The sequence below is a fragment of the Danaus plexippus genome (assembly GCF_018135715.1).
Source record: "Danaus plexippus chromosome 13 unlocalized genomic scaffold, MEX_DaPlex mxdp_15, whole genome shotgun sequence".
Lineage (NCBI taxonomy): Eukaryota > Metazoa > Arthropoda > Insecta > Lepidoptera > Nymphalidae > Danaus > Danaus plexippus.
Window position 1 is genome coordinate 1,502,250 of NW_026869849.1, and position 25,453 is coordinate 1,527,702.

The following is a 25,453-nucleotide window of genomic DNA, read 5'->3' on the forward strand; positions in this document are numbered from 1 at the left end:
TATGCCAAATATTTAAAAATTGGCTAAGACAAAATAAAACATTAAAAAATTTACCTTCCGTTACTAAGTGACTAATGCTACTATTTAAACCTATTTTTGTACTAATGTATCGCTATTTTCCATCAAGAGAGTTCTGTCATACCACTGTAGACCTTAATTATTAGAGTATTCCAATCTTCTCTAAGAGTGGTTTCCACAGCCATAGCATCACATAAAGGTTTATAAGATTATTATTCAGGAGTTATTTCTACCTATGTTTATCCAGGATAGGAAAAATATAGAAGGAAATTTCTATATTTTTCCTATTGTTTATTTTTCCTTCCTTCCTAGATTGAAATCTTTATTTATTCCGTAATAACAATGTATGTTATTTATCTGCTACTTTAAATGTTAAATAAAAAGCCCGTTAAAGGGTATCATTTTTTAATAACTTAAATATTAAATGTGACTACAGTAAAAACTTAACATATAAAAAAACACAGAAACTTTTCGAAAAACTAAAAATACATAATTAAACTTAGTTACAATAAATAATCTTATTGTAATAACGAAACATAATTTTAACAGATGCTTCACTCAGTAAAAATAAAAAAAACAAAAGTATATTTTTGGTAGTAACGAGAGAATATTAAACTTAATTTTTGATTTTACTTAGGTTTCAAACACTTTACGCGATGCACACTGGGATCATGTACATTGTACACGGTTCTTTTATGCTATGGCTTCATGCGCAATTGTATCGTGGAATATTTTGCAAATGTCGACATTTTATTGGTGGGTCGTTTAAAATACGGCCTTCATTCGTGCAAAGCCGTGCACAGTATATTCTGCCAGTGTCGTGTAATTTAATTTGTCGGTACACGGTTATTGAATTCGAGTTGACCTTCATCGTGATATTTAGATGACAAGATTTATACTTTTTTTAGAAGGGCTAAAAGGCAAGTGTTTACAGTGTTGTTAGTCTAATTGAGAAAAAAAATCTATAAAGGTTATAAATGTCATGTGTGTCATAATAAAGAAATAAATTAAATATATACATATATATGTATATCACTCTGTATAACCAGCGTCCACACTTTCAATCTTAACACTGACGAAATCTGTTGGTTCTATTTCTATTTCAGTTTGGTTCTGGACCTCTTGCTTAATCCTTGTAACCGGCTCATCGCTACTACTATCTCCATCTCGTTTCTTTTCTTCTGGTCCATTGATTTTCTTAGCCAAAGTTACGAAATCACCGAACAATATGTCCGTCGATTTCTTCTTGGGAGGTCCGAATATACTGGTCATCGTTGTCTCGTCTAGATCCAATTGACACTCGCGTGGTTCTAATCTAGTGTAGTAATCCTTTATATTTAACTCGTTGCCCGTTAAGCCGTGCCGCTTCCTTAAATGCTTCAACATGGTCCTTTTCACTGCGTAGGATTTTGTGCAGGATTTACACTACAAAAAATCATATTTATTAATAAAAATTTTAACCAAAATATTTATTTGTGTAATGATATAGCTTTTATTATCTGTATTTATAAATAGTATTAATAGTCTGTGGGACAGCAGTTTTTTAACACCTGGAAAGTGTTGACGCAGCTGTGCGTTATGACGTGGTGACGGAGACCTGCAGCGCTGGAGAGAAGCTTGTGGCACAACGGACATGAGAACTGTGAACGGGAATGTAGCGTGCGGAGGTGACGCAGCATGTAACGCTCGTCCTGATAGCCCTTGTCTGGAAATATTAATGATTTAGTAATAGGAATTATTAGAAAAAAAAAGTAGTTGTAGTTCCTACGAATAATTATTTAAAACAAACTTCAGTGCTATCAATACTTTTCTGAATATTACATAACTACATTGTACGTAGCTAAAAATTTGTGAAGCTCACTCAATTCAACTTGTCAGTAAAAGTGAACTCAGTTTTGGTGATATACGTGTTGTATTATATAAAAACTTCACACTGCCGACGTTTCGGTTACTTTGCAGCAACCGAGATGACGGGCGGACGGGGACATTTAAACACCATTGTTTCAGCACACAACCAGCGAGCCTCACCGCATAGAGGACACTTGACGATCTTCTTCTTCTCCACGTGTATTTTCATGTGTTCCCGCAGCGAGCACGCGCTGGTGAACAGCTTCGAACAGACGGAACACGACTCCAAATCTACAAAACAACGGAAGCCGTACAAAAGTGTTTATATTTCCTACACTGTGTTACGTATTGTGTTTTACTTTCTCCCGTGTGTTTCCTGATATGGTACGTGAGTTTCGACTTCTGTACGAACGTCTGACCGCAGTACACGCAGGCATAGGACGAGTCTTTCGAATGTGTCCTGAAAATTATATTTATTTATTAATTGCCATCCAAGCGATTTTTAATATATACAGTTGCATTCTATGGAGTTTGGTCGTGGGTAAAAGAATTCAATATGATGATATAAAAGTATCCCAATGACTTGTACATTAAATCCTTTTTGGTTTAGATAGTCTGTGAATTATATGGAATGGATATGGGTTCCTTTTTCAAATTTATTTTTTTTTTAATCAAAACTTTTTCTAATTTTAAATACAGTCGGTATTTTTTGTTTTATTTATTGCAACGAATGCTTTGTTTTCTACCTAGCATGTGAAGTGCAGGCCCCTTTATCAGCGAAGGTCCTCGTGCAATGAGGACACCTGTAAGGTCTCTCGCCTGTGTGCCGTCGTTCGTGCCTCAACATGTTGGAACGTTGGACGAACCTCATCGGACAGTACGAGCACGCGTGGCGAGGACCTTCGTGTATCTGGACGTGTTCACGATACGAATCCTTCTTCTGTAATCATACAAACGACAGAACTCAAGTAGGTTATAATAAAAATATATCCTTATTCAATAATAATTTTTCTATATCGCTTATAGCAAGACCAACAAAACATAACTGTAGCGTTTGAGTAGAAGACATAGGCTCTAAATTTTGAGAAGGTAGAATCTAATCTAAAAAACTAAAGGTATATCCTTGTGTTATTTATGTATAATAATTTAAAAAATATTACCTCAATAACAGTTTGAAGTTTCATTAAATTTATTTGAATTATTTATTTTTTTATTTATTAATTTATTTGAATTTATTTATCGAGCACATAAATGTATCGTCAATATAATTACCGCGAAAACCTTACTGCAGTAACTGCAGGTGTAGCTCTGTTTATTCGGCATGTGTTCCTGTTTGTGCATGTACAGTGATGATTTGTATTGAAATGATTTTCCGCACTCAGTACACTCGAATGGATGCCGACCAGGGTGGCACAGGAGGTAGTGGAGCTTCCTGGAATCAAAGAAAAGATGAAGAAGATTCTTCTGCAGAATCTTCTGTAATCAATACAAGGCAGAAGGCGGTGAATGGATCTCTCTTAAACAAAAAAAATTACCTCAGGCAGTAAATTGACTATACCTACAGACTTCTGTATAGCTCAGGCAGTAAAAATTATGTGAAATAAAAATATGATAACAATTAGCAGGTTCACATATTTTTTTATTTATTTTACAACTTATAGCGAAATGTGTCAGCAGTTACCGGATAGGCCATAGTAATTTATAATATGCCACTTAGCTCAAAAATTATTATATAAATTCCTGACTATGAAGCAACAAGCAATAAAATGCCAAATAGTATCAACACCCAAGACAGTTTCAGTACCGCTATAACCTATTAATATGAATAAATTACGCGACATACAAGAGATGGATGGAACATTTCCTTTTCTCCCACAACTACTGATCCGATTTCCACAAAACTTTTCAGTTATGCAGTTAAATTACCAGAATAAAATGGGCATATGATTTACCCAAAATGTAAGTATATTTAGATAATAGCCAGCCGACGAATTACTTGGTGAAAAAATCCCAAGCATATTTAGACAGCAGCTGGTCGAGAAAATTTGTTTGGGAAATAAAATCCTTGCAATGTCATCGACAACCCAAAATAAAAAAACACTAACGAACTTGAGACTCGCACCTTTCATCAGCAGTCTGCAGCACCTCGCGGCACAGTTTGCATTTGAACTTCCCAGGTCCATGCACCTGTGCCATGTGTGTGCTGCAAGCACGAGCGTTGTTGAACTTACGATTGCACATGTTGCATGACACCTTCTTTTTAGCTTTTGGCACTCTCGGAGTTTTGGGTAAATCTGTTATCCTGTGCGCCATCTGATAAATATTACAGTTTTAGGACATTACTTCTCTGTAGTGAGGAATATTTTCGCTTGATTAGAAAGACAATATCAATTGATTGCTTAATTATGAATGAAATCATGTTTTTCTATTTGTTAGTATGGCAAGAGAGACGAGGGTCAACTGGTTCATGGAACCGGTAAGTTTCTTAAATGGAAAGGTTTAAGCAAGATGAGCACAACCGATTTAGAACCTTAGGACTTTAACATTTCCAAGAAAAAGCTACTATATTACATTATTTTTCTGAAACAAGATACTCCTTAAGTTGTACTAGAAAAGAAGGCAGGCCGTAGACAAAATCTTATTATATCTCACATTAATATGGTTAACCCCAGGAATATGAAAAATTTTAGTTACACAATCACTAAATGGTGCAATATTAGATTAAGTCATAATATATATGAATATTAATATTTTATTATATAGAGTAACAAGATTTTTTTATATTGCATTGCATCATCAGACAACAAACCTTAATATGTATTTTTAGAGACCTCTGGTGATTCAATGGCTTATAACAGCAAGGATCTATGTTACAGTAGACTTTCTTGAACTCGAGATGGTTTCTTGCAAAGTGATTCCTCATCTCCTCAATGGTTGCCATCACCGAACAACAGATGTTACACTTTAGGATATAGTTAGTTACTGCATTTGGGTTTTGATGGTTTTCTAAATGATGGTATACATACCAGACCTGAAACAAATACACAATCATCTTAAATTATTATAACAATATCATTGATTATCCACAATGCTTACAAAATCAGTCTATATTTAGAACAACACACACATACAAGCATTTACATATTGTATTGTAATAAAAGTTACCTAATGATATCATATACTATGAGCATTTTATATATCATTTTATATTTTACATGTGTCTGTATCTGTACCTTGCTGTAAAGTTAGCAAAACACCAAATAATATATGGGCGTAGTTTATATGAAGACCGTAGTTACATTTACAAATTAAATATAGCATATCTATGATATACCTTATCGCCGAATTCCATATCACATTTTTCGCACTTGTAGAACTGATGTTTGTATTTATCTAAATGCACTCTAATTTGATGAGTCTCTCTGTCCGGTTCGTTCCAGAATAATGTCGGACAGTATTTGCATTTAAAACCTAAATGCGGACTAAAACAGTTATCATAGTCCAAAGCAGTCCAATGCTCGGTCAGATGATGTCTCGTCTCTTCACGGTTATCAAACTCCTTGTCACAAAACTGACAAATCCAAAGATCCTCAAAGTCTGCCAGCTCCTCGTTAACATGTGTACATAAATCTAAATAATTATCAAACGTCTCGCAACACACTCTACAAGAATATAAGGGTACTGATTTAACACTGTGAATTTTATTCATATGTTCAACAAAAGACTGTGCTGTGTCAAAGTTCGTTTTACAAAATCCGCATTCAACATCCATATATATTTCTGCTTTCATTCTTTCGTAATTCAAATACGATTTCTCTGGCATTAAATTTGAATTGATATCCCTGAGGGACGTGTCGACATAGTCATAATATGATTTATGGACTATTATAATTTCCATGTATGTAATGTCAAAATCCTCAGCCCATTTATAATAACTGCTTGAAGGCTCATCTTTCTGATTAACCTCATTTTCTTTCTCAACTAATTCTTCTTCATCACTAATTACTTCTTCTTTTATTTCTCTCACAGATGCACTTTGTTCTACTTTGGTCAAACTATTTTCCAAATCCTTTTCTTTTTTGAATTCATTCATTGTTTTATCATCTTTTGTTTCCCAGTCTACATAACCTAATCGAACATGGCTTTTGAGTTGCTCATTAATAAATTTTTCACTAACATCAGCCCCTTTCACTGTGAAAGGTGTGTCTCTGCCGGCTATAACTGATGTGAGGCACTTTAAAGTTAAATGATGAATACCCATAAAGTGTCCAAAGAAAGTTGATAGTGTATTTTCTGATTTAGAGCAGAGTAAACATTGAAACGTACCACCTTCTACTTTCCATAAGACATCCTCATTTTTGGAAGATACATTAGTGACATTGTGCTTTTCAAATAAATGTGAGTTGTAATTGAAATCAGCAGACACTCTGAAGTGGCACAATCTACAGTGGACCAGATTATGTGCAGTATTAAGATGTTCTCTCAACATTAGCTCCGAGGTAAAAGTTTCTACACATTGTGAACATGGCCAGGGTGAATGAAATTTCTCATGTGCATACCAGGCCTGTCTATTTGGTACGAAGTATCTAAATCACAGAAAAAAAACATTAGCATAGACAGTTTTCTAGATAAAATCCAATACATTTAGCACTAAATTTATTATGATTAATACCTGCATATACCACAAAAATCTTTTTTGTGATTTACTGCGTAATGCAAAATCATTTTAGATCGATTAATAAACCAATCATCACACAGTAAGCAGCTGTAAGGGCCTGAGGGTTTCAAATCTTTAAGGTACAGCCATACATCCGCAGGTCTTTCTATAACATTTGGAGCGCCAACGTTAAGTTTACGATCAGTTTTCTTTGTGGCTTTAACCTTTTTTGTGGAAGGTTCTTCATTTCCTTTATTTAACAATTCATCTTCTTCCACCTTAATTCTTTTTGAGGCCGCTAAGAATGCTAGGGATTCATCATCTGATTCATCGGATGACATTGGTAGTTTTTGTTTACTATGTAACTGTTATGAATGATACACAAATAATTTAGTATCGCAAGACGAATCTGCAATATGTACCAACAACAACAATTGCATACATAAAAGTATTTGTGTCCTATACAAATCTATCAATCTGTCAATGCCAAAGTTAATCAAATAGTCATCATAAATTAAATATTTGTATAAATCTGTTCTATTATTATTTTTATTTATTTATATAAATATAGTATTATTACTCAATTTTTTTTATTAAAATATCTCTGTTTTCATTTGCATTTGTTATGTATTTCATGATACCAAAAACTAAAGAATCTATTTATAATATCAAACTACGTTACATTTTACAATATATTATAACCAGTAAATTCTATAAAAGAATTTGCAAATAAGCAATGAATGGTCTCAAAGGCAAAAAAAAATAAGGTTTTATTTTAAGTTTACTGGACCAAAATAAAAGCATCATATCTTACCTTTTCAAACAACTAGTTAAGAAAATAGAATTAATTTTTTTTTCAAAACAGCTGTGTGTAATGGATATCTTCAAAAAAAACTCTTATCGTCGCGGCCATTTTAAAGAAATTAATTTGTCTATGGCAAGAGCAAAAGAAAGGTGAAGCTAAACAAAAGGGTAGCATGTAGATAGCATTTAGTAATTAATAAGTGAAAATTATTATTAAAGTGATATAACAAAAGCATCTATATAATATGACTGAGTGACAATGTTTGTTGTTTTATAATTGTGATCTATTAGTCAATAATATGAAGCACAATGCGTCGTGTAATGGTGGCCATTAGAAGCAATAATTATGTATATTGGCATACTTACTGCTTTACGAACCATCGATGAAAGCTCTAAAAACAGACTACAGTGTGTTTGTATGATATTTTTGCTGGACACTATGTAAAAGTCAAAGTGTTTATTATCATGAAGTGAACGAATACAACCCAGTGTATATAGTAGTTAATTTTACCATGGCCCAGAATCAGGGGGAAGTACAAGTGACTCCGAACCAACCAGTCAAAGATAAAGATATCTATGCTTGTCTTCCTGATATGCGAACTAATGGTCCACTTAGACCCGATGAACCTTGTTCTGGTGGCGAAGAGTTGCGATGGTTACCTGCTCAAGCAACAGACAGGGATCTTGTTATGTACTTAAGAGCTGCTCGCTCAATGGCAGCGTTTGCCGGTATGTGTGATGGAGGATCCCCAGATGATGGCTGTGTAGCAGCCAGCCGTGATGATACAACTATCAATGCTTTAGATGTTCTTCACGACTCAGGTTATGATCCTGGCAGAGCATTACAAGCTCTTGTTAAATGTCCCGTCCCTAAAGGAATTGAGAAAAAGTGGACTGAAGAAGAAACAAAACGTTTTGTGAAAGGTATCAGACAGTTTGGTAAGAATTTCTTTAAGATTAAAAAAGATTTACTACCACACAAAGATACTGCAGAATTAGTAGAGTTTTATTATTTATGGAAAAAGACTCCTGGTGCCAGTAGTAATAGACCACATAGGAGACGTCGTCAGGCTTCTCTGAGACGTGTGAGAAATACAAGGAATTCTCGTGCTGGTACACCTAAAGAGCAAACACCAGAAGCTACGCCAACCGTGCCTGACACCAATGGTTCTCGGCCCTCGCCCAATCCAAAAGAAGCTGGTGAAATGAGTTCAGTCACTGAAGATGAGAACTCAGAAGATGACAGCGATTCTCGAGATGCAGGAGATCTAGTAAAGCCTGATAATACTAGGGTTGAAAATCCAGATGATTCACCTAGTAGAATGAGAACAAGAAATAAATCAAAAGAGCAAACAACTCCAAATGGTAAAAAGGGTCAGGATGAAAGTGATAATGATACAAAAGCTAAGAAAATAAGCAAACCAAATATACAAAGTACAAATAATAATATTACTGAGAAAGTACTTTCATCTCCAGTGAGTAAGGATACCAAGAAAAAGGTAACTAATGGAAAGGTTGATGTTTCCAAAGTTAAGAAACGTCTTCCAGATGATACTAAAACTGAAGGTTGTGGTGGAATTATGGATGGTGATGTACAGATGAAGAAAAAGAAAGCAGCCGAACCTCCTGATAGTCCAGCAGAAAGCCTGACAAATGACAGTTTCCCAGCAATGGATGAATCAGAGGCTGCTGAACCAGAGGCCGAGGCTTGCGACTTTAGTTTTAGTAAAACAGACAAAGAAAATACTGATCAAAATAAAGAACCAGATGCAGAGCAAGCAGTAAAGAGTATAGAACCACAAATAAAGACCGAAATCAATCCTGAGCCGGCAATTAAAATAGAAAAAGACTTACTGCCTCCAATATTTAAAGTTATCTCTGAAAAAGATGAACGAACTGCACTTGATCTTAAAACAGATTCAAACAATGCTAACAAAATTCCAGAAAACATTGATTCAAGGCCTATGCCACTGTTTCCCAAGACTGAACTTATTATACCTAAAGTTACACCCATGTCTACAGAGCTTATAGAGAAAATAAAAATAAAGGAAGAGATAGATACAGATGACCAATCACTTAATTTACAGAAAGAGGAATTCCAAAAAGATACTCTCTCCCATAACTTTTCAGGACATGTTTTGAGTCAATCAAACAAACCACTTAATTTAGAAAACACCAACTTTTTTGTGAAAGATAACCACATGTATAATCCTAAACTTAATCACAATATTAAGATTGAGGGAGCTCCAAATAACATCTTTAACCCAGCAACTATGTCAAAGGATAGTTCTATTATAAGAAATACGAAAGATTTCACAAGTGGTATGCCGCCATTTTCGTACCCAGCTAACATAAACTTCACTAGTGATTCTAACAAACATAATCCTCACATCAATCCACTAAAAACTGTCATCAAACTTGAACCTCGAGATGAAACAAGTGAAATGAAGAATCAAAACACACCTGAAATATTTACAGCAACTATATCAGCAGCCAACAAAGTTGATTCACCCAGTACACCTAGATTGGAATCTATGCAGAGGATAAGTCCATCACCTACAAATCAAAGGGCTTCATCACCTCCTCATATGGAACATCCTTCCAATACGAATACTGAACCTATATCGCCTGCAAACACACAAGAAATGAAAACCCAAGAATCTGATAGTGAAGATAAACAACCTACAGACTTAAAAACCCAACAAATATCTAAACATGATGGCCAAAATCTTCGGCAACCACTATTCGCTCCGCCTGTACGTCCTGAAAATCTTGGTGTAAGATCTACCGAAGCCTCAAATACACCAGTTTCAATTCAAAATATGCCTCCACCACCCTTGAGTCAACCATCTATGACAGGGCTTTTACCTCCAGGACCACTTATATCAGTAGGAGGCGGGTCTAATGTGGGGCCTTATGGATTCATGCCTTCCGCATTGTACGGCCATCCTGGACATCCTGGGCATCCAGGATTAGATAAGCCTGGATCAATGCCGCCTTTAATGCAACAAGTTCCACCATCACATAATCACTCTGCTACAAGTCTTATTGCCCAACAATCAAATCAAAATGACTCATCTATGCCACAAGATCTTAAAATCAAGCAAGAAGTTCCAGATAATATGCCAGCTAATCTGTCAACACAAAATGTGTCTGATCCTTTACAATCACTTAAAGAAGTTAAAGTGCCTGGATACCCTATAGGTAGTGCTATCGCCCAACATCTAAGTTCAGAAAGAGACAGAGAGTCCATTTCAAGTGTCGAAAATAACAGTCGACCACCAAGTCAACCACAGAATGAAAATTCTAATATGCAAAGTGCATTCCTTGGTCCCAGAATTGAAAGTATAAAGAAAGAACAGGATTTCTTGCATCAACCACATATAACACCAGTATCAACGAGTCAAGGAAGTGGATCAGATTCTACAAGTACAGCTCCTCCCGTAAAAAGTCCACATACACCGACACCTATAAAGAGCCACTCTAGCCACAATGGTACCCCGGGCCATCCACATCCATCGGCGACAACGTCTCCGTTTTCGAGGCATATGACAAGCCCTTCTCAACCAAGACAAATTTCAGCTTCTCCGGTGCAACCGAATACACCGGTATCGCACTCGGCACTAAATTTGATGAATCCAACACCATTGACCATACCAGCAACAATGTCTGGACCAGTATTGCATTCTGGCCAACAGCCTGGACATCCACCACATCCGTTTTCGTCACCATTACATCATCCTCATCATCCCTTGCTCCATCCGTCGTCCATATTCCAACTATCCGCAGCAGCTGCTGCTCATGCAATGCATCCGTACTATGCTCATCCACACCCGGGTTATTCAATGCCCTATCCCTATCCGTATGGTCCCTTGCCTCAGCCGCATCCTATCCCACCAATGCATCCAGCTTCCAGTACACCAGGAAGACATGAACCAGTGAAACCAGCAACAATTGAATCAACAACTATGTTAAGTGCTCATCACAGTACAAGTTCGTCTGTTACAACAAGGTCATTACGAGAAATATCTGAGAGCAGTGAAGATCCTCGAAATCCGAACTCAACCACAGAGAGACATCAGCTACATGAAACAACTATGACTCATCATCACTCAACCAGCCATCACAGTGCTGTACACACGAGCACAGAAAAGCAACCCAGCCACGTCGGAGGTGGTACCAATCATACCCTCTCTATATCGCACTCTACTTCTAGTAGTTCTTCGCAGTCGATACAACACAAAATAAATACACAGCAAAAATCAAGCTCACATTCAAGTTCACCGCTGCATTTGTCGGCAAGTTTATCTCAGACAACGAGTTCGTCTTCAAGCGTAAATGTAACCAATAACCATACACATCACCATTCTCACCATCTCGCTCATCACCCAGAGCGATTGTCACCGGCTGATTCGATGCTTCTCAGACACCACCCGAAGATGCTTCCAGGCAACCCTAATCATCTTATGATTCAACCTCCTTCTATGGGACATCCAGGACTAGGCCTCGGTTTACCGCCGGGTCCCGTACCTAGTTCTATTGAAAGCTTAAGATTACATGCTCAAGCAGCTGCAAGTTTACAATCGGCGCATGCTAGATCTGGTTCTCCGCACCAGATGCCACATGGTCATCCACATCTTCGTGGTCAACCAAGACCAATTCCAGACGACAATCCAGAACTTAAATTGGAAACTCAGTCACAACCAGAAGAAGAAGAAATTCCAAGTCCAGCTCACATACCTCATGGTCCCAGTCCAGAACCTAAAATAGAGGATACAGAATGCCACAGATCACAATCTGCAATATTCTTAAGGCATTGGAATCGAGGTGACTACAATTCATGTACGCGTACAGATCTTATATTTAAACCTGTACCAGAGTCTAAACTTGCCCGCAAGAGGGAAGAGAGACTTAGAAAGCAAGCAGAAAGAGATAGAGAAGAGAGAGAAAAAATTGCTCAACAAGCGCACAGAAAGATCGCTACACCTGAAAAACCAGAAACAAAACCGCCGTCAAGAGGTGCTATCGAAACGATCACATCTCCCTATGATAGATTTCCAAGACCACCTGGATATCCAGACACTCCGGCATTACGACAGTTATCTGAATATGCGCGACCTCATGCTGGGTTCAGTCCAGGAAATATTCCGCGGCATTGTATGGACCCGATGCTTCAGTATCAATTAAGTTCTATGTATGGGGCTGCCGGGGCTCGAGAACGGCTTGAACTTGAACATTTAGAAAGAGAAAAACGGGACAGAGAAATACGAGAACTGCGAGAACGTGAACTGAACGATCGACTGAAAGAAGAATTATTAAAAAATAACGTCGGCCCGAGAGCCATCGATCCCCACTGGTTAGAAATGCACAGAAGGTATGGAATGCCACCTCCGCCACCTCAAGGAGCTATTCCTGTCCAGTTTGGATTATACCCGCCGGGGCACGGGCCCGCTGCCCTGTCTCAACTAGAAAGAGAAAGGTTAGAACGACTCGGTATACCTCCGGCCGGAGCGGGAGGACCGCCACAATCAGTGCCGGTGACGGGTGCTCCTTCACATCACCCGCATCACCCACATCCTGGAGTAGCGGCCGCGCAACTGGAGGCAGCGGAGAGACTAGCGCTCGCGGCGGACCCGATGGTGCGATTGCAGATGGCAGGAATCAATCCGGAGTATCACGCGCACACTCACGCACACACCCATGCACACTCCCATACGCATTTACATCTACACCCAGGACAACAAGCTGCCCAGGCGCAGCAAGATGCCCTTAGTCTCGGTCTGGGTGGGGGAGGTCCCTACAGACCGCTTCCACATCCAGACCTGCTAGGTAGGCCGTACGCCGAGCAACTGGCGCATCAGGCGGCAGCTCATGAACAGCTGCAGAGACAGTTGTTGTTGGAGCGCGAGCGTGGCTTCCTCCACCACGAGGACTTCCTGCGACAGCAGCGGGAACGTGAATTGAAAGTTCGGGCGTTGGAGGAGGCAGCGCGCGCCTCGCGACCGTAGGGTTCCGCACGCCTCCCGCCCGACGACGCCGTAGTGGTGATCGAGTGAAGAGAGGTGTTACATACTTGAGTGCTAGTGCTACGGAACGATGCAACAGAACGGTTTTTTTACGTGTGACGATAGTAATTGTAATTTATATTTATAACTTAATTATTTAAGTTTTTTTTTTATAATATTTTTATAGTCGCATGGTCATGTCGCTTGGTTCCATGCTCAAATTTATTTCATAACGACTAGTCATAATTAAATTCTATTTGTAGAGAACGAGATGAAGTCACACAATTTTACATAGAGTGAGTGCTGTTAGTCTAAATTATTGTTTTATATTTTAATTATAAACATTAAGGGTGCTGGTTGACATTCTTGCGAATGGACCACTGACTAAGTTAAGGGTTAAACTGCTTATATTCATGACATAATAAATATTTCTTGTACATACTTATTAAAAAAAAAAAATAAGGAAAAAATTAAAGTAGGGTCTAACTGACTTGCCTTCTTATCGACTTGCCTTTTTATGTACTTGTTATTAACGTGGGGATCGTGAGCGAATTATAAGAGATTTCTTCTAAATCACTTTGTAGACAATTAAATTATAATAATATATCGTATGAAATTGCTAATATATTCCGATTTTTTACAAGTTCACATTCGTCTATAAAGTGTAGCTGTAACGACATATCAATGTTATCTCAAACTAGTTGTGTTCGGAGCGTTTAGTTGACGGATCGCAATAGTTTATCAGTCTGATATATGGGAAAGGTGTATATACGACCTTGGTTTACGCGAGCTCGGACGGACGTTAATGATAGCTATATATTTTTTTAAGACGTAAAGAGCTCTATTATTGTAATTAATCTGTGTTACGACTGGCAATTATAAAATATTGTATGTATCTAATGAATATTCATTATCGTAAAAAAATAAATTATTGTATAGTTTAGTTGTAAATATAGTTAGTTATTTAGTTATACACGAGTATATCAATCCGGAAGTGATTTGAATAACAGAGTCTAAATTATATAGAAATTAATAGTAAACTCCCACTTAACACATCGGACTAAAATCATAGTGTTTCAGTGTTGCAGCAATCGGTTATAGTACGACACCATTAGTTTTACGGCGAGTTTACGGCCGTTTATATTAAGTACAAAGTATTCGCTGGCTCAGTATTTCACGACGAGTGAAATGAAAAATATTCTCGGCGTTCTTTATAATGACTTATAAAATATTTTATATACTATAGTTGTACCAGTCTCACTAGCTACTTAATTCTATTTCGCTATAAAATCAGCTGACGACATTTGAGCGAAAAATTAACGGTTCTGAACCATTATTTTTGTTTGTGTGCTGGATATAGTTCGGTTGTTTTGTAAATTATAATAGTACCACACTATGACATTTAAAAAAAAGTTTTTAATGCACCGTAATGTAAAATAAACATTGTAATAAATAGATATTGTTAGTGATGGATTAAATTTAGGATATTAAATAATAATGTTCACAATCGCTTGGTAGGTGTTACGTCGATAATGCCGTGTTTCTGAGATGATTATTTTTTTTAGAGAAAAAAATATATCTTTTTAATTAAGAGGTCGCGTGTCGGATTATAACTTCATTTTATTAGACAATAAGTTTAAATGGATGTCTTAGTGCTTTTGTGTAAATTTTTTTGAATAATATATGTGAAAAATTTCATTACGTCGTTTCTGTTGTTCTATATTATTTACTAAATATTTTGCTTTGTTTTTATTTTTCTTTTATTATTCGTATTAATGTACAATAACGTAATGTCCATATGGCATGACAAATAACTGGCCTAAATTAGTGACTATATGAATTTAATTAACTCATTAGTTGTATTGCGTGTTTAAAATAATACTGAGATGGAAAAACTGTTTTCCATCTCTGATAATTGTTTGATACTAATATTTAGTAAATAGTAAGACATAAGCTAATTACCTATTCCACACAAACACCACTTCTGTACTGATTCTATTCTCGCAACCTTATCTTATTCCCTTTATAAGTTTGCAGCTATTTCTTTATATTGAAGACTAGGAATCAGCCCCGGCTTCGCACGGATTCTTTACAAAAAATATTAAATAGCCTATTTAGTTTTGAGAATTATTAAATTTATATTATGAGAACATTCAAAGGGGGGGGGGCAAATTTAAATGATTCAAAAAGTAATTTACAGATAGTGATGTAATCTTGAAAACGAAGTAATTTATTCTAATAAGACTTAATACCATATTTATGTAAATAGCTTTCCAATAAACGCTTTAGGAATGCAAATTATTAAATTTTAAATTGGATATGTATGTGATTGTATGTTATCCTTAAGGTATAGACATATGCCACCGCGGACATTTCTGTAGACCTATATAAGATACACAATTCCACCATATATTATTTTGTTAAATCTCAAAGAGTTTAGGCAGCGTTTTCGTTGAAAGCTCTCGGACGGCTCATATTTTCCCGATATCTTTAACAAATATCGTTAATGTACAATAAAGTAAATACATTAACTTATATACTAAAACCTTCCTCGAAAATTACGCTGTCGAGTGGTGATAACTGTTTGATATATAATAGGTCCAGTAGTTTTTCGGTTTACCGCGAACAGACAGACAGACAGACGTGGCGACCGACTTTGTTTTATAATATGTATTGATGAACACTAAATTTTTTCTACGTTAATACAAATTACTCTGTATAATGCAACTCTTAATGCATCACCTGAATGTTGTGCCCAACCATAGCATGTCGCGTTACAGCCATATGAAGAGTGGGGGTGAAGTTAAAGGAACTCGACTCGAGCCGCACAGCAGACTGCGTAGTATTTTAATAATTAAAATGCTTACTCATTAAATAGTTTTGTCTATTAAAATTAATTATTTAAATACATATTGGAAAAAGTTTTGAAAGAAATTTTATCATCTCAATTATTCTGTCCATGTTTTCCATAGTCCACACTATAAAAAGCGGAATATTATTAAAATTTTTAGTCCGACTTCGCTTCTAATTTTTTCTATTATTACTGACATTTACCAAATATTAAGTTTTAAAACGCGATTGCAGTCCCTATATAAAATAATAGTCACAAAATTTGCCTAAATTAAATACCTATAATAGAAAAAAAATTGTTTGACTTGTACCTATGCTTTCATAAAAACAAACCACACTTTCTTCATTTACATGAGCTTAAACCTCAAGGTGCTTGCCCTATCTGCCGAAAAGTAACAAAAATGCAAATACGAAATCATATTTGTAGATTGCGTTCGCTGATATACATATTAGATTTATTTGCAGCGCCTTATCATAAGCTTACATATATGTGGTGTAAGATTAATTCACAAGACTACAAACCGCTATCATTATGATGATTAGTGTTTAAAAAAGATTTAAGATTTAAAAAAGGTTAAATAATTCATCTAATCAGAAAAAGAACTAGGCAGCTGTCAAATACTTATTTGGTGATTTTATACCACATTGTTGCTTGTTTATAGTATTTTTCTATTCTATGTTACCAAGCGATTGATTGGTCGATATTTGTCATAACAGAATACTATTAATGAGGATATTATGGGATTGACAAGTAATACGGGTCTATTGGCCAGTGTAAGCCAAAAACAAAACATACCTAAACATAAGGTAATATTTATGTTATTCGTTACTAATAAAATTTAAATCATATGTAAGATTGGGAGATAATTTGCAGACTAAACATAACCTGAATTATTTTCATCAAGCTTGAACCATAAGAATGTAATGTTAAACTTGGATTATTGTCTCAGAATAATCTTGAACTACGATGCGAGGTGACTTCAGCGCCATTCATGCTGCGACCCTACGCCGCTCTGTACAATCCCTTCTCTCATGCCTGCTCCGTGCTATGCAACCACCCAGCTGATACCGATGCTAAGGAATTTGTCAAACGTGCCAAAGATGCTTGGGTAAAGTATCACTACTGATGAAAAAGAATAATCTTAAATAGGATACAAATCCTATAAATATTGTAAGTTCGTTAAAGTCCTTATAATTGTGGGTATTAGTGTGTTGTGGTAAAGCTATCTCAAAGGATAATGAAAGGGCTTTTATCAGGCAACTTTCAATTTCTTTGATAATACTCAGCTCATTCACAAATTCAGGTCCTGGAGGGAAAGGCGCATTATTTTCAAGAAGATTTATCCAAGTTTCAAAATGGTGATAATGAAAAAAACAGAACACCTCACGACATTGTCACAGAAGATATGTTCCGAAGGTATACATAGACACGCCTGTCTTATATATATATATATATTTTAACAATATACATTCCCTTTGCAAAAAATACTACTACATGCCTTTAATATGATATGGCCTGAAAATTAAGCTATTTGCAGGGGAACAAAAATTTCATGCTCCATTTTCAATATGTTCAAGGTATGCAGAAACGGATTCTCGGCCCCTGACACCAGCACCAACACTGGCCAGTGGCAAGTCTCGTGGCTCTCGTCGATGTCTGACACCCGATCAGCCAAATCAGAGGACTACTATAGTGCTGGACTTAAGACGAAGCCACAGTCAGGTTAGTGCCATTTGGTAATCTATTTTTTTTAGATTTGAAGGGTAGAAATAAATATTTACGAATTGAGAAACTTCTCTGTAACTTATAATGATTAGCAAAATATCTTGTAATTCCCGGAACTTTCAAAGTTCTCGTTATTACTACATTTTTTTTTATGGAAAAAGGAGCAAACGAGCAGACCGCCTACCTGATGGAAAGTCGATACTGTCGTCCATGGACATCTGCAATATAAGGGGTGTTGCGAATGCACATTTAAATTTAACACAATTATTTAAATTACTTGTTTAATAGTATTTCGTATTAAAATTATAACCAGACTTGAATTTTGAAATGAAAACTAGTGAAATTGCTAAACATGAAAAGTAGGCCGTATTTCCAACTATATCAATAAGATGGAAATTTATTTCAGGAAACCCTGTACTACCACGGTTACACTACATCAGATATGACGGGACATACCCCTAGTGCCAACGAGAGGTCCCTTCCCTCACTAAATCTATCCACCAGCGCCCACACGAGACTTGTCAACGGGCAATGTGAACAGTTGCCACCTCTTGCTTCGCCACTGGTATTGTCCAAACGGACACTTAAGGAACCGGTCAGTGTCAGGACTGTTAAGAAGGTGAGTATATTTTATAATTTTGGGACACAAGTATTTCGTGCCTGAACACAAAAAATTGCGCTACTTTAAGGGAGTAAAAGTTAATTTTTATAATATTTTCTCGGTCATTGCAAATAAATGTTTCCTTCCATATTAGATACAGCTGGCTGTAATCTGAACGGCATTCAAACGTTTTTATTTTACTTTTAATGATGTGTGTAACATACGCCACTATTTTTATTACCTTCTCCAAGAATTATTAGACCGTGGAAAGTTAGTTATTATTTCACAACTGATAAGTGCTAATCAATATGTGACTGACGCTAACGCTGATAATACAACTTTCATTTTGCTACACTCGTATACAATAAAGAAAGGTTGTGTGCTTAAACGCAATGTTGCCATTTCTTATATCCAAAACGAAAATGTTGCAAATTAGAAAACAAAAACATAAAGAAAAAAGTTGTGAAGAGAAAAAGAAAAAGAGACAATGTAACAGTTCAAGGGATAAATTTAAAGGAGTTATTGCAACACCTTTCTCTATTCCTCCGGTTATTTTGACAACGCCATGTGATTGTGCTCTCATGCATGTGTCTAGAATAATAATTAATTATTCCCCCAAACATGGAAGACGAGGCGCTTCTCACATAGCTTTGTCGATGAGTACTTGGGGCAACAGTGAACGTGTGGAAAGAAACAAAATACCTTCAATAAAAATTACCAAAAACAATAACAAAAAAGATAAAATAATTGCATATGATAGCAACGACTTCTTCAAAAAGCTCGAGGTAGCGAAAGGATTTATGATGAGAATACAAGAAAATCTTTATACATTATATCTTAAGTTTTTTTATTTTTGTATTTTTATATATTTATTTATGTTGCAGTGTCAACTAAAAGCGTTAAATCTGGGTAAAACAATAAAAAGTAAAAAAGGTGAGACCCCAGCTTCTCAGAGGTCAAAAGACGACAAGGATGGCGAGGGAAGCGAACAAATGGCACTTCCGGATGATGGTGGTAAGCGAAATATCGTTATTATCAGCCATGTGTCATAAAACATGGTGATTTAATTACTTTGCCAAAAAACGATATCTTATTTCTTCTAGGATAACTACAAGTTTTAATTCTACTTCTTTAATCTAAAATGTTAGATAAAGTGGTATTTAAAAGGAGTTTATTTTTCAACTAAATTTAATCTTTCATTATCTTTCTCATTTGTTTTTAAACTCTGCTATAATAGACGTCCGTTCTATTACCAACGCTAGTGATATTTTAAGGAAAGGACCTAAATAACTATGAATAATATATGTTTATTTTATAATAGAGTTTTATAACGGTGTTTCATATCTGTTCTTAATAGACTTATAAGTTGCTTTAAATTACCTTCTATGGTTTTTTTTTTAATAGGCCCTTGAATTTCCTCTTCTGTTTAATAGCCAGTTGTTTTCAAGTCAATAAATCACACTCTCTTTCTTGTGAAGACACACAATTTACTTTAGCTTTTTTATTTTGCTAAAAGCCAAGTTAAACTAAGACAAACTCAACAATGTTTAAGCAATTCTATCAACATTTATATCTACCCTGATAGGTATGACAAACTATTGTAATCAATATTTATTATATTGTCAAAAAAAAAATGCTACGAGTAGTCTTTACGGTCCTTTCTTGATGTACCTAAGCGTGTGAAAAACTGAGGATAGGATTAAGGACTATAGAAGACGAAGATGAATAACGAAAATACAACCCTTTCCTCTCGGTCAATTTCTAACATTTATTCTATTTTTATTTACATTTTTTATCTGTTTAATACACTTTATTTGTTGACTGTGAAGATCTGAATCGATTGTTATGCCCGGTAGTAAATGTTCAGCCCCCAGACTCTCATGTATATCACTTATTTGACATATGTATCCGATTCAAGAGTTTGAGTTCATATACGATATTGATAAAGCTCACTTTTTTCGGAGTCTCGTGTTTTCTCTTTTGGAAGTATAAATCTGTGTTTAATATAATAGTTCCACAAAGAAAAATATTTTTATATCTCTGTAGGACATAAGGAAAAGCCTGAAAGTAAGTAAGAATATTTTCCTCCATGTCAATGGTTATAATATCCTTAGTCGATACTCTACGTCGGATTCGTTACGCCAATTACCTTAGTATACCAGTAATATTGTGTTTTTTTTTTTTCACTTTATTGTTTTTTCTCTTGACTGTGCAATAAACTAATTGTAACAATTACACTGCTCAACACAAGTTTTGTTTCCTTTATTTTTTTTCTCTGTTATTAGGTGTTTCTATGTCCCTGAATATGAACAAAAATACTAGAAGATTGCTAACAGCTTTACTTTTTGAAATATACAGTTTTATTATTTTGACAAAACATACAGAAAATTAATATTTTTTACATAATGTTTTTTTTTTATTAAATACAATGAAAGGATCTTTTATATGATTTCCTTGAATGAACGACTTCAGGTAGATCTCGTGAGTCCCACCGCCCCTGATAACGCTCTTCCATTGTCCGAAGATCCTGGTGGAATCTTTCATCCTGCTCTTCACTGTAATCACCCAGATTTTGTGGAAATCGGTCTGAATGCGAGTGCAGGAAGTGGATTTTTATGCTCATGTTGCACCCTAGTTCTTTTAAATTCGATAGCATGGCCTCATCAAACTCCACGTAGTCGTTAGCCTAAGAAATTACTCATAACTAAAACAAATGAATTCCTAGCTTTGGATTCGACTTTAGTCATTGATTTGACAAAATTAGAATCTTTCACGAGTTGCCTAATCTGTGGCCCATCAAAAATGCCTGCTTTAAATTTTTCTATACTTAATCCTGGAACCTTGCTTGAAAGAAAATTAAAACATTCCCTACTTTTATCAAGCGCTTTCCCAAACTGCTTCATTATGCCGAGTTTAATATGAAGTGGTGGAAGTATGATGCGATCTCGGCTAATTAAAGGCGTGTTTATTACATTTTTGATACCAACTTTTAGCTCTTCCCGTACTGGCCGGACTTTTTGTGACCAATGGCGTTTTTTATCACGGCTGTCCCGGAGACAGATGAAACAAGCGAATTTCGTATATCCCCCTGTTGACCCAAAAGAAAGTTAACCATTTTTAGATCAACACGAATTAACCATTTGTGATCTTCAAACTTAATTTTTTCTATAACCTTAGCAATATTTGAGTATTTTACTTTTAAAGTCACTGAATGTGCTATAGGTATAGATCCGTACCTATTGCCGTTGTTAACAAAACACACTTTAAACTTCTTTTGCTGCTATCTATGAAAAGACGCCATTCACAAGGTTGGTACTTTTTTAATCCCATTTTTGGCATACAATCTGAGGAACCCACGGCTTGTCATGATTACACAATTTTAATTTAAAGTATTGATGATACGCAGTTTTCACAAAGTCCGATATAGGTTTTCGATACTTTGCAAATATATATTCACCACAAATATAGCAAAGAGAGTCGGGATTATTAAGCACACAACATCTTCTTAACGAAGCCATATCGAAAACAGTGTCGAATAAAAGTCGCAAATGTAGATGAAAGTAGTAAAGGCGGGAAATTAGCTGTAACTCAAAAACAAAGGCTGTTAGAGAAAAAATGTTGCCAAATTTAAAAAATATGCGTCATTTTGACATAGAAACAAGAAAAACATCAAAGGAAACACAAAACTTTTTCTGTTTTGTTGACCAGTGTTGTCATTAGTCATTCCCTTTAAAAAAAAAACTCAATAGTTCTAGCTCTATAAAAAAATAATGTATCAATACATTGGATGTTTTTTTAATTATTATTTTTATCGTTTTCCAAGTACATTAAAACATTTGAAATTATACTATGAGTGTACACTGCGTTAGATTCAATCATAAACAGTTGATTACCTTATGTTTTTATTACTGAAAATATTTAAAAATTAATATAATCACTAAGAATATCTATTAGTTAGAGGTGTGATTCTTTATAGGTAGTGGCGAAGTAAGAAGGCGAGGTAAACGAAGACGGAAGGGTCGTGCCACGGGCAGCGACCGGCTAACTTCGGCAGGATTGGCCGCACAAGCACAACAGGATCCAGAAACACAGGTCATTTATGAACATTACTCATGGATCTTTGTTGAAAATAACATATTTTATTTACTACTTAATATATCAGTCGTACTTTAATGAAATTAGTTTTGTGTAAAAACCTCTTAAATTCTATTACATTTGTTATAAAATACTAAGCCCAGTCAAGACTTCTGTAAAGCTATGTTCTTTAATTGCAATAATTAGTTTATATCAACGATTCTTGTTATCAATTTCTTGAAGATTATAAAGGAAGATCCAATAAATTTATAAATGTAATCCTCGAATCTATTATAATTCAAGAATTTTAACAAATTTTATGTAACTTTAAAAATAATGTTCTTTCCTCAGGTTGCTGGAATAGGAACTGATTCCAATAATCCAAGTTCACGAGGCTCGATAGCTGCTGTAAATGACGAAGATGTTATCCTACCAGTGATCAGAACTGGTCCTGATAGGAAGACAGATTCGTTTTTGGACGACGACATCTTGAAGTATTTGCACAGAGAAGTCGACGAAGACGCTATTGAAACTGAGTTTGACACAAAGGTTGATTTTAACTTTCCAACTACATGCAAACAAAAATACATTATACCTTTAAATCGTAATTAAAACTGTGCTCTATATGCCAAAGATTGCAAAAAATGCTGCAAATTAAGTTATGCCTAAATTTTTTTATCTATTTAATTTTCGAATTCCACTGCGAACTTAAATAGTCTAAATGTCGATTCATACTTCAAGACCATCAAACGTGATTAACATTATACATTTCCCATGTATGTGAATAATTATATTGTAAAGTCTTAACATAAAATGTGTTCTCAGCGCCGATACGTTCTTCGTGAAGCTCTACGCACTCGTCCTGAACGGGTCCTAACCCAGGAAATGTCTCAACTAGTCCGCGAACTCCGCGTTCCTCCGCTCAGTCTGGGCGACTGGTTACATATACCGAGGGTTTTCTCAAGACAGAATGCCCAATTTGGATTACCAATTGATTCTAATGCCCTCGAGAGTAAATATTTTTGAAAGTTTAAAATTTACTAGTATTTCTTGTCATCCTACAATACTTGAGGTCGTTGAAACGTTATAGAATATTTCCCTCCATATACTATGATTGAATGAATGATATATTTTTAAATATTTGTTAGTTATGGTCCTACGTTGTACGGCATATTATCGATTTTTAGTACCATATTACTTTATTCACCGACAGTGTCTAATCTATATATTTTATTTATTTAAATTTAAGCTAACTTTGTCGTTTTCAGCTTTAGCGCCCATGAATTATGCTGCTAGATTCGTAACAATAAAGAAATCGAAGCAATTGCTCTACCTCACTGTCATAAGGAAGTTCAGACCAAAGGGATATAGGATGCCCATAAAGGTTGGTTAGAACTATGTTTTTCAAATATATCGATTTTTTTTTCTTATTGTTTTATAATTTCAGCATATAGAAGAGGGTTTAATATTGATGATGGGCGGAATACTGTCGGCTGAACAAGCGAAAGAGTTCCAAGAGATTATGGAATGGGAGCAATATAAAGAAGATGAAAACATCCCTGACGAGGTGAAGCTCACACTCATGGACAATGGTCACGGACAACATTCCCCGGAAGGTGGTGACGCGCAGGTGAAATATTATTTTTGTGTTTTTTTCTTTTGCTTTATTTCAGAAAGTCTTACAAAAAATGCTTATTATCAACGTAATAAAATCTGATTCTTAATAAAAATAATATTTTGGGAGGTACTGCGCGTTTTGTATTATTGTAAAAATCACTATGTTTTAGTTCTGTAATTGTACCCAAACCAATATGTTTATTTATTTTATTTAATCTGTTAACAGACGGAAAAAGACACTTTAAAATACCGAACATGGTGCGGTCTTTGCGCCATCTGTGAAAGAATGTACGGACGCTTCCAGGCCAGAGACAAAGACCCACCCGATGGGGTTTGTATTAAAATAAAAACCAATCTTGAGGCGCCAAAACATAATCGTTATTTTAAAGGATGCTGAAAAACGTTAAACGCAATGACATATCTTCTAGATGTCATCTCCTGATATATTTAAAAAGAATTCAAACTTATCGTCTAAATTTAAACTATCTATTTACAGATGGAGTTAAGTGACTTCACTATGATAGACACAAAACTGGCCTCGTTGAAAGTCCACAAAGGACTCGTAGAAATTCTCAACACTATCAGAACGCGATAGATAGATAATTTTGTAATATTTATTTGTAACAATAATTTAGAATTTTGTACTTAATACATATAAATTTACACTTGTTGTTTTATTTTAATTTTACTATAATGAACTCCGATTTAGATTAACACTTAACTAATATAACAACTAACTTGAAAGTTAAAAGAAACTGGGGCATTGATTGTTTGTAAAATTTTGTTTTATCTTAGCAAGACTCAGTTTATTTAGTCAGACGTGTAAAAGGATATAAGCGTTAATACCAATTAATAAAATTCATAAAGGCGATTTTTTATAATATTAGAATGAAAGATAATCATTGACCCCAATAAAATATGTAGAATAAAAATGAGAAGAATCTACATGATCACTCCCTGGGAAGGAAATCTTGATAATTTATTTGTTATTAAACTTGGAATAGTAACTGATATTGTTTTTAATTAATTTTATGTGTAATAACGGGTTAACAAATAATTTGTGCCAGTGCCGGCGTTAGGGGGGGGCGTGATGGGGCGATGGCCCAGGGCGACAAATTCGGGGGGGCGCCAAGGTCTGAAGTTGGAGTCTCTTGCTTCTTCTGGTGCAAATCCTCAGAACTGTCCTCTACGCTCTGTGCATATGCATATTTTTTATTGAGATTTTTTTTAGATGGATTTTTTGAGGGTTTGTG

At 35.5% G+C, this 25,453-nt stretch overlaps 3 protein-coding genes across 4 annotated transcripts; 2 read left to right on the forward strand and 1 right to left on the reverse strand.

Moving 5' to 3' along the window:
* Positions 1–406: 406 nt before the first annotated feature.
* LOC116769934 (zinc finger protein 569-like) lies at positions 407–7,128 on the reverse strand. The gene is made up of 10 exons (XM_032661148.2): positions 6,539–7,128; positions 5,201–6,452; positions 4,676–4,897; positions 3,989–4,179; positions 3,139–3,298; positions 2,613–2,806; positions 2,226–2,326; positions 2,047–2,157; positions 1,569–1,723; positions 407–1,443 (listed from the first exon to the last, which is right to left on the reverse strand). Exons 1-10 carry the CDS (start codon positions 6,862–6,864, stop codon positions 1,051–1,053), a joined length of 3,105 nt encoding a protein of 1,034 aa, XP_032517039.2. The 5' UTR covers positions 6,865–7,128; the 3' UTR covers positions 407–1,050.
* A 338-nt stretch (positions 7,129–7,466) lies between these two features.
* On the forward strand, positions 7,467–15,030 carry LOC116769930 (arginine-glutamic acid dipeptide repeats protein). Its single transcript, XM_032661145.2, has one exon. It carries the CDS (start codon positions 7,840–7,842, stop codon positions 13,333–13,335), a length of 5,496 nt encoding a protein of 1,831 aa, XP_032517036.1. The 5' UTR covers positions 7,467–7,839; the 3' UTR covers positions 13,336–15,030.
* A 1,542-nt stretch (positions 15,031–16,572) lies between these two features.
* Positions 16,573–24,868, forward strand: LOC116769938 (uncharacterized). 2 transcript variants are annotated; one of them, XM_061527853.1, is made up of 13 exons: positions 16,573–16,989; positions 17,133–17,291; positions 17,487–17,599; positions 17,761–17,905; positions 18,315–18,527; positions 19,394–19,523; positions 22,486–22,601; positions 22,935–23,132; positions 23,409–23,595; positions 23,852–23,967; positions 24,031–24,213; positions 24,427–24,531; positions 24,697–24,868. In XM_061527853.1, exons 1-13 carry the CDS (start codon positions 16,921–16,923, stop codon positions 24,793–24,795), a joined length of 1,833 nt encoding a protein of 610 aa, XP_061383837.1. In that variant the 5' UTR covers positions 16,573–16,920; the 3' UTR covers positions 24,796–24,868. The 2 variants fall into 2 exon arrangements, with proteins under 2 accessions (XP_061383837.1, XP_061383838.1); XM_061527854.1 differs by lacking the exons at positions 16,573–16,989; positions 17,133–17,291; positions 17,487–17,599; positions 17,761–17,905; positions 18,315–18,527 and adding an exon at positions 18,554–19,294.
* The last annotated feature ends 585 nt before the right edge of the window (positions 24,869–25,453 follow it).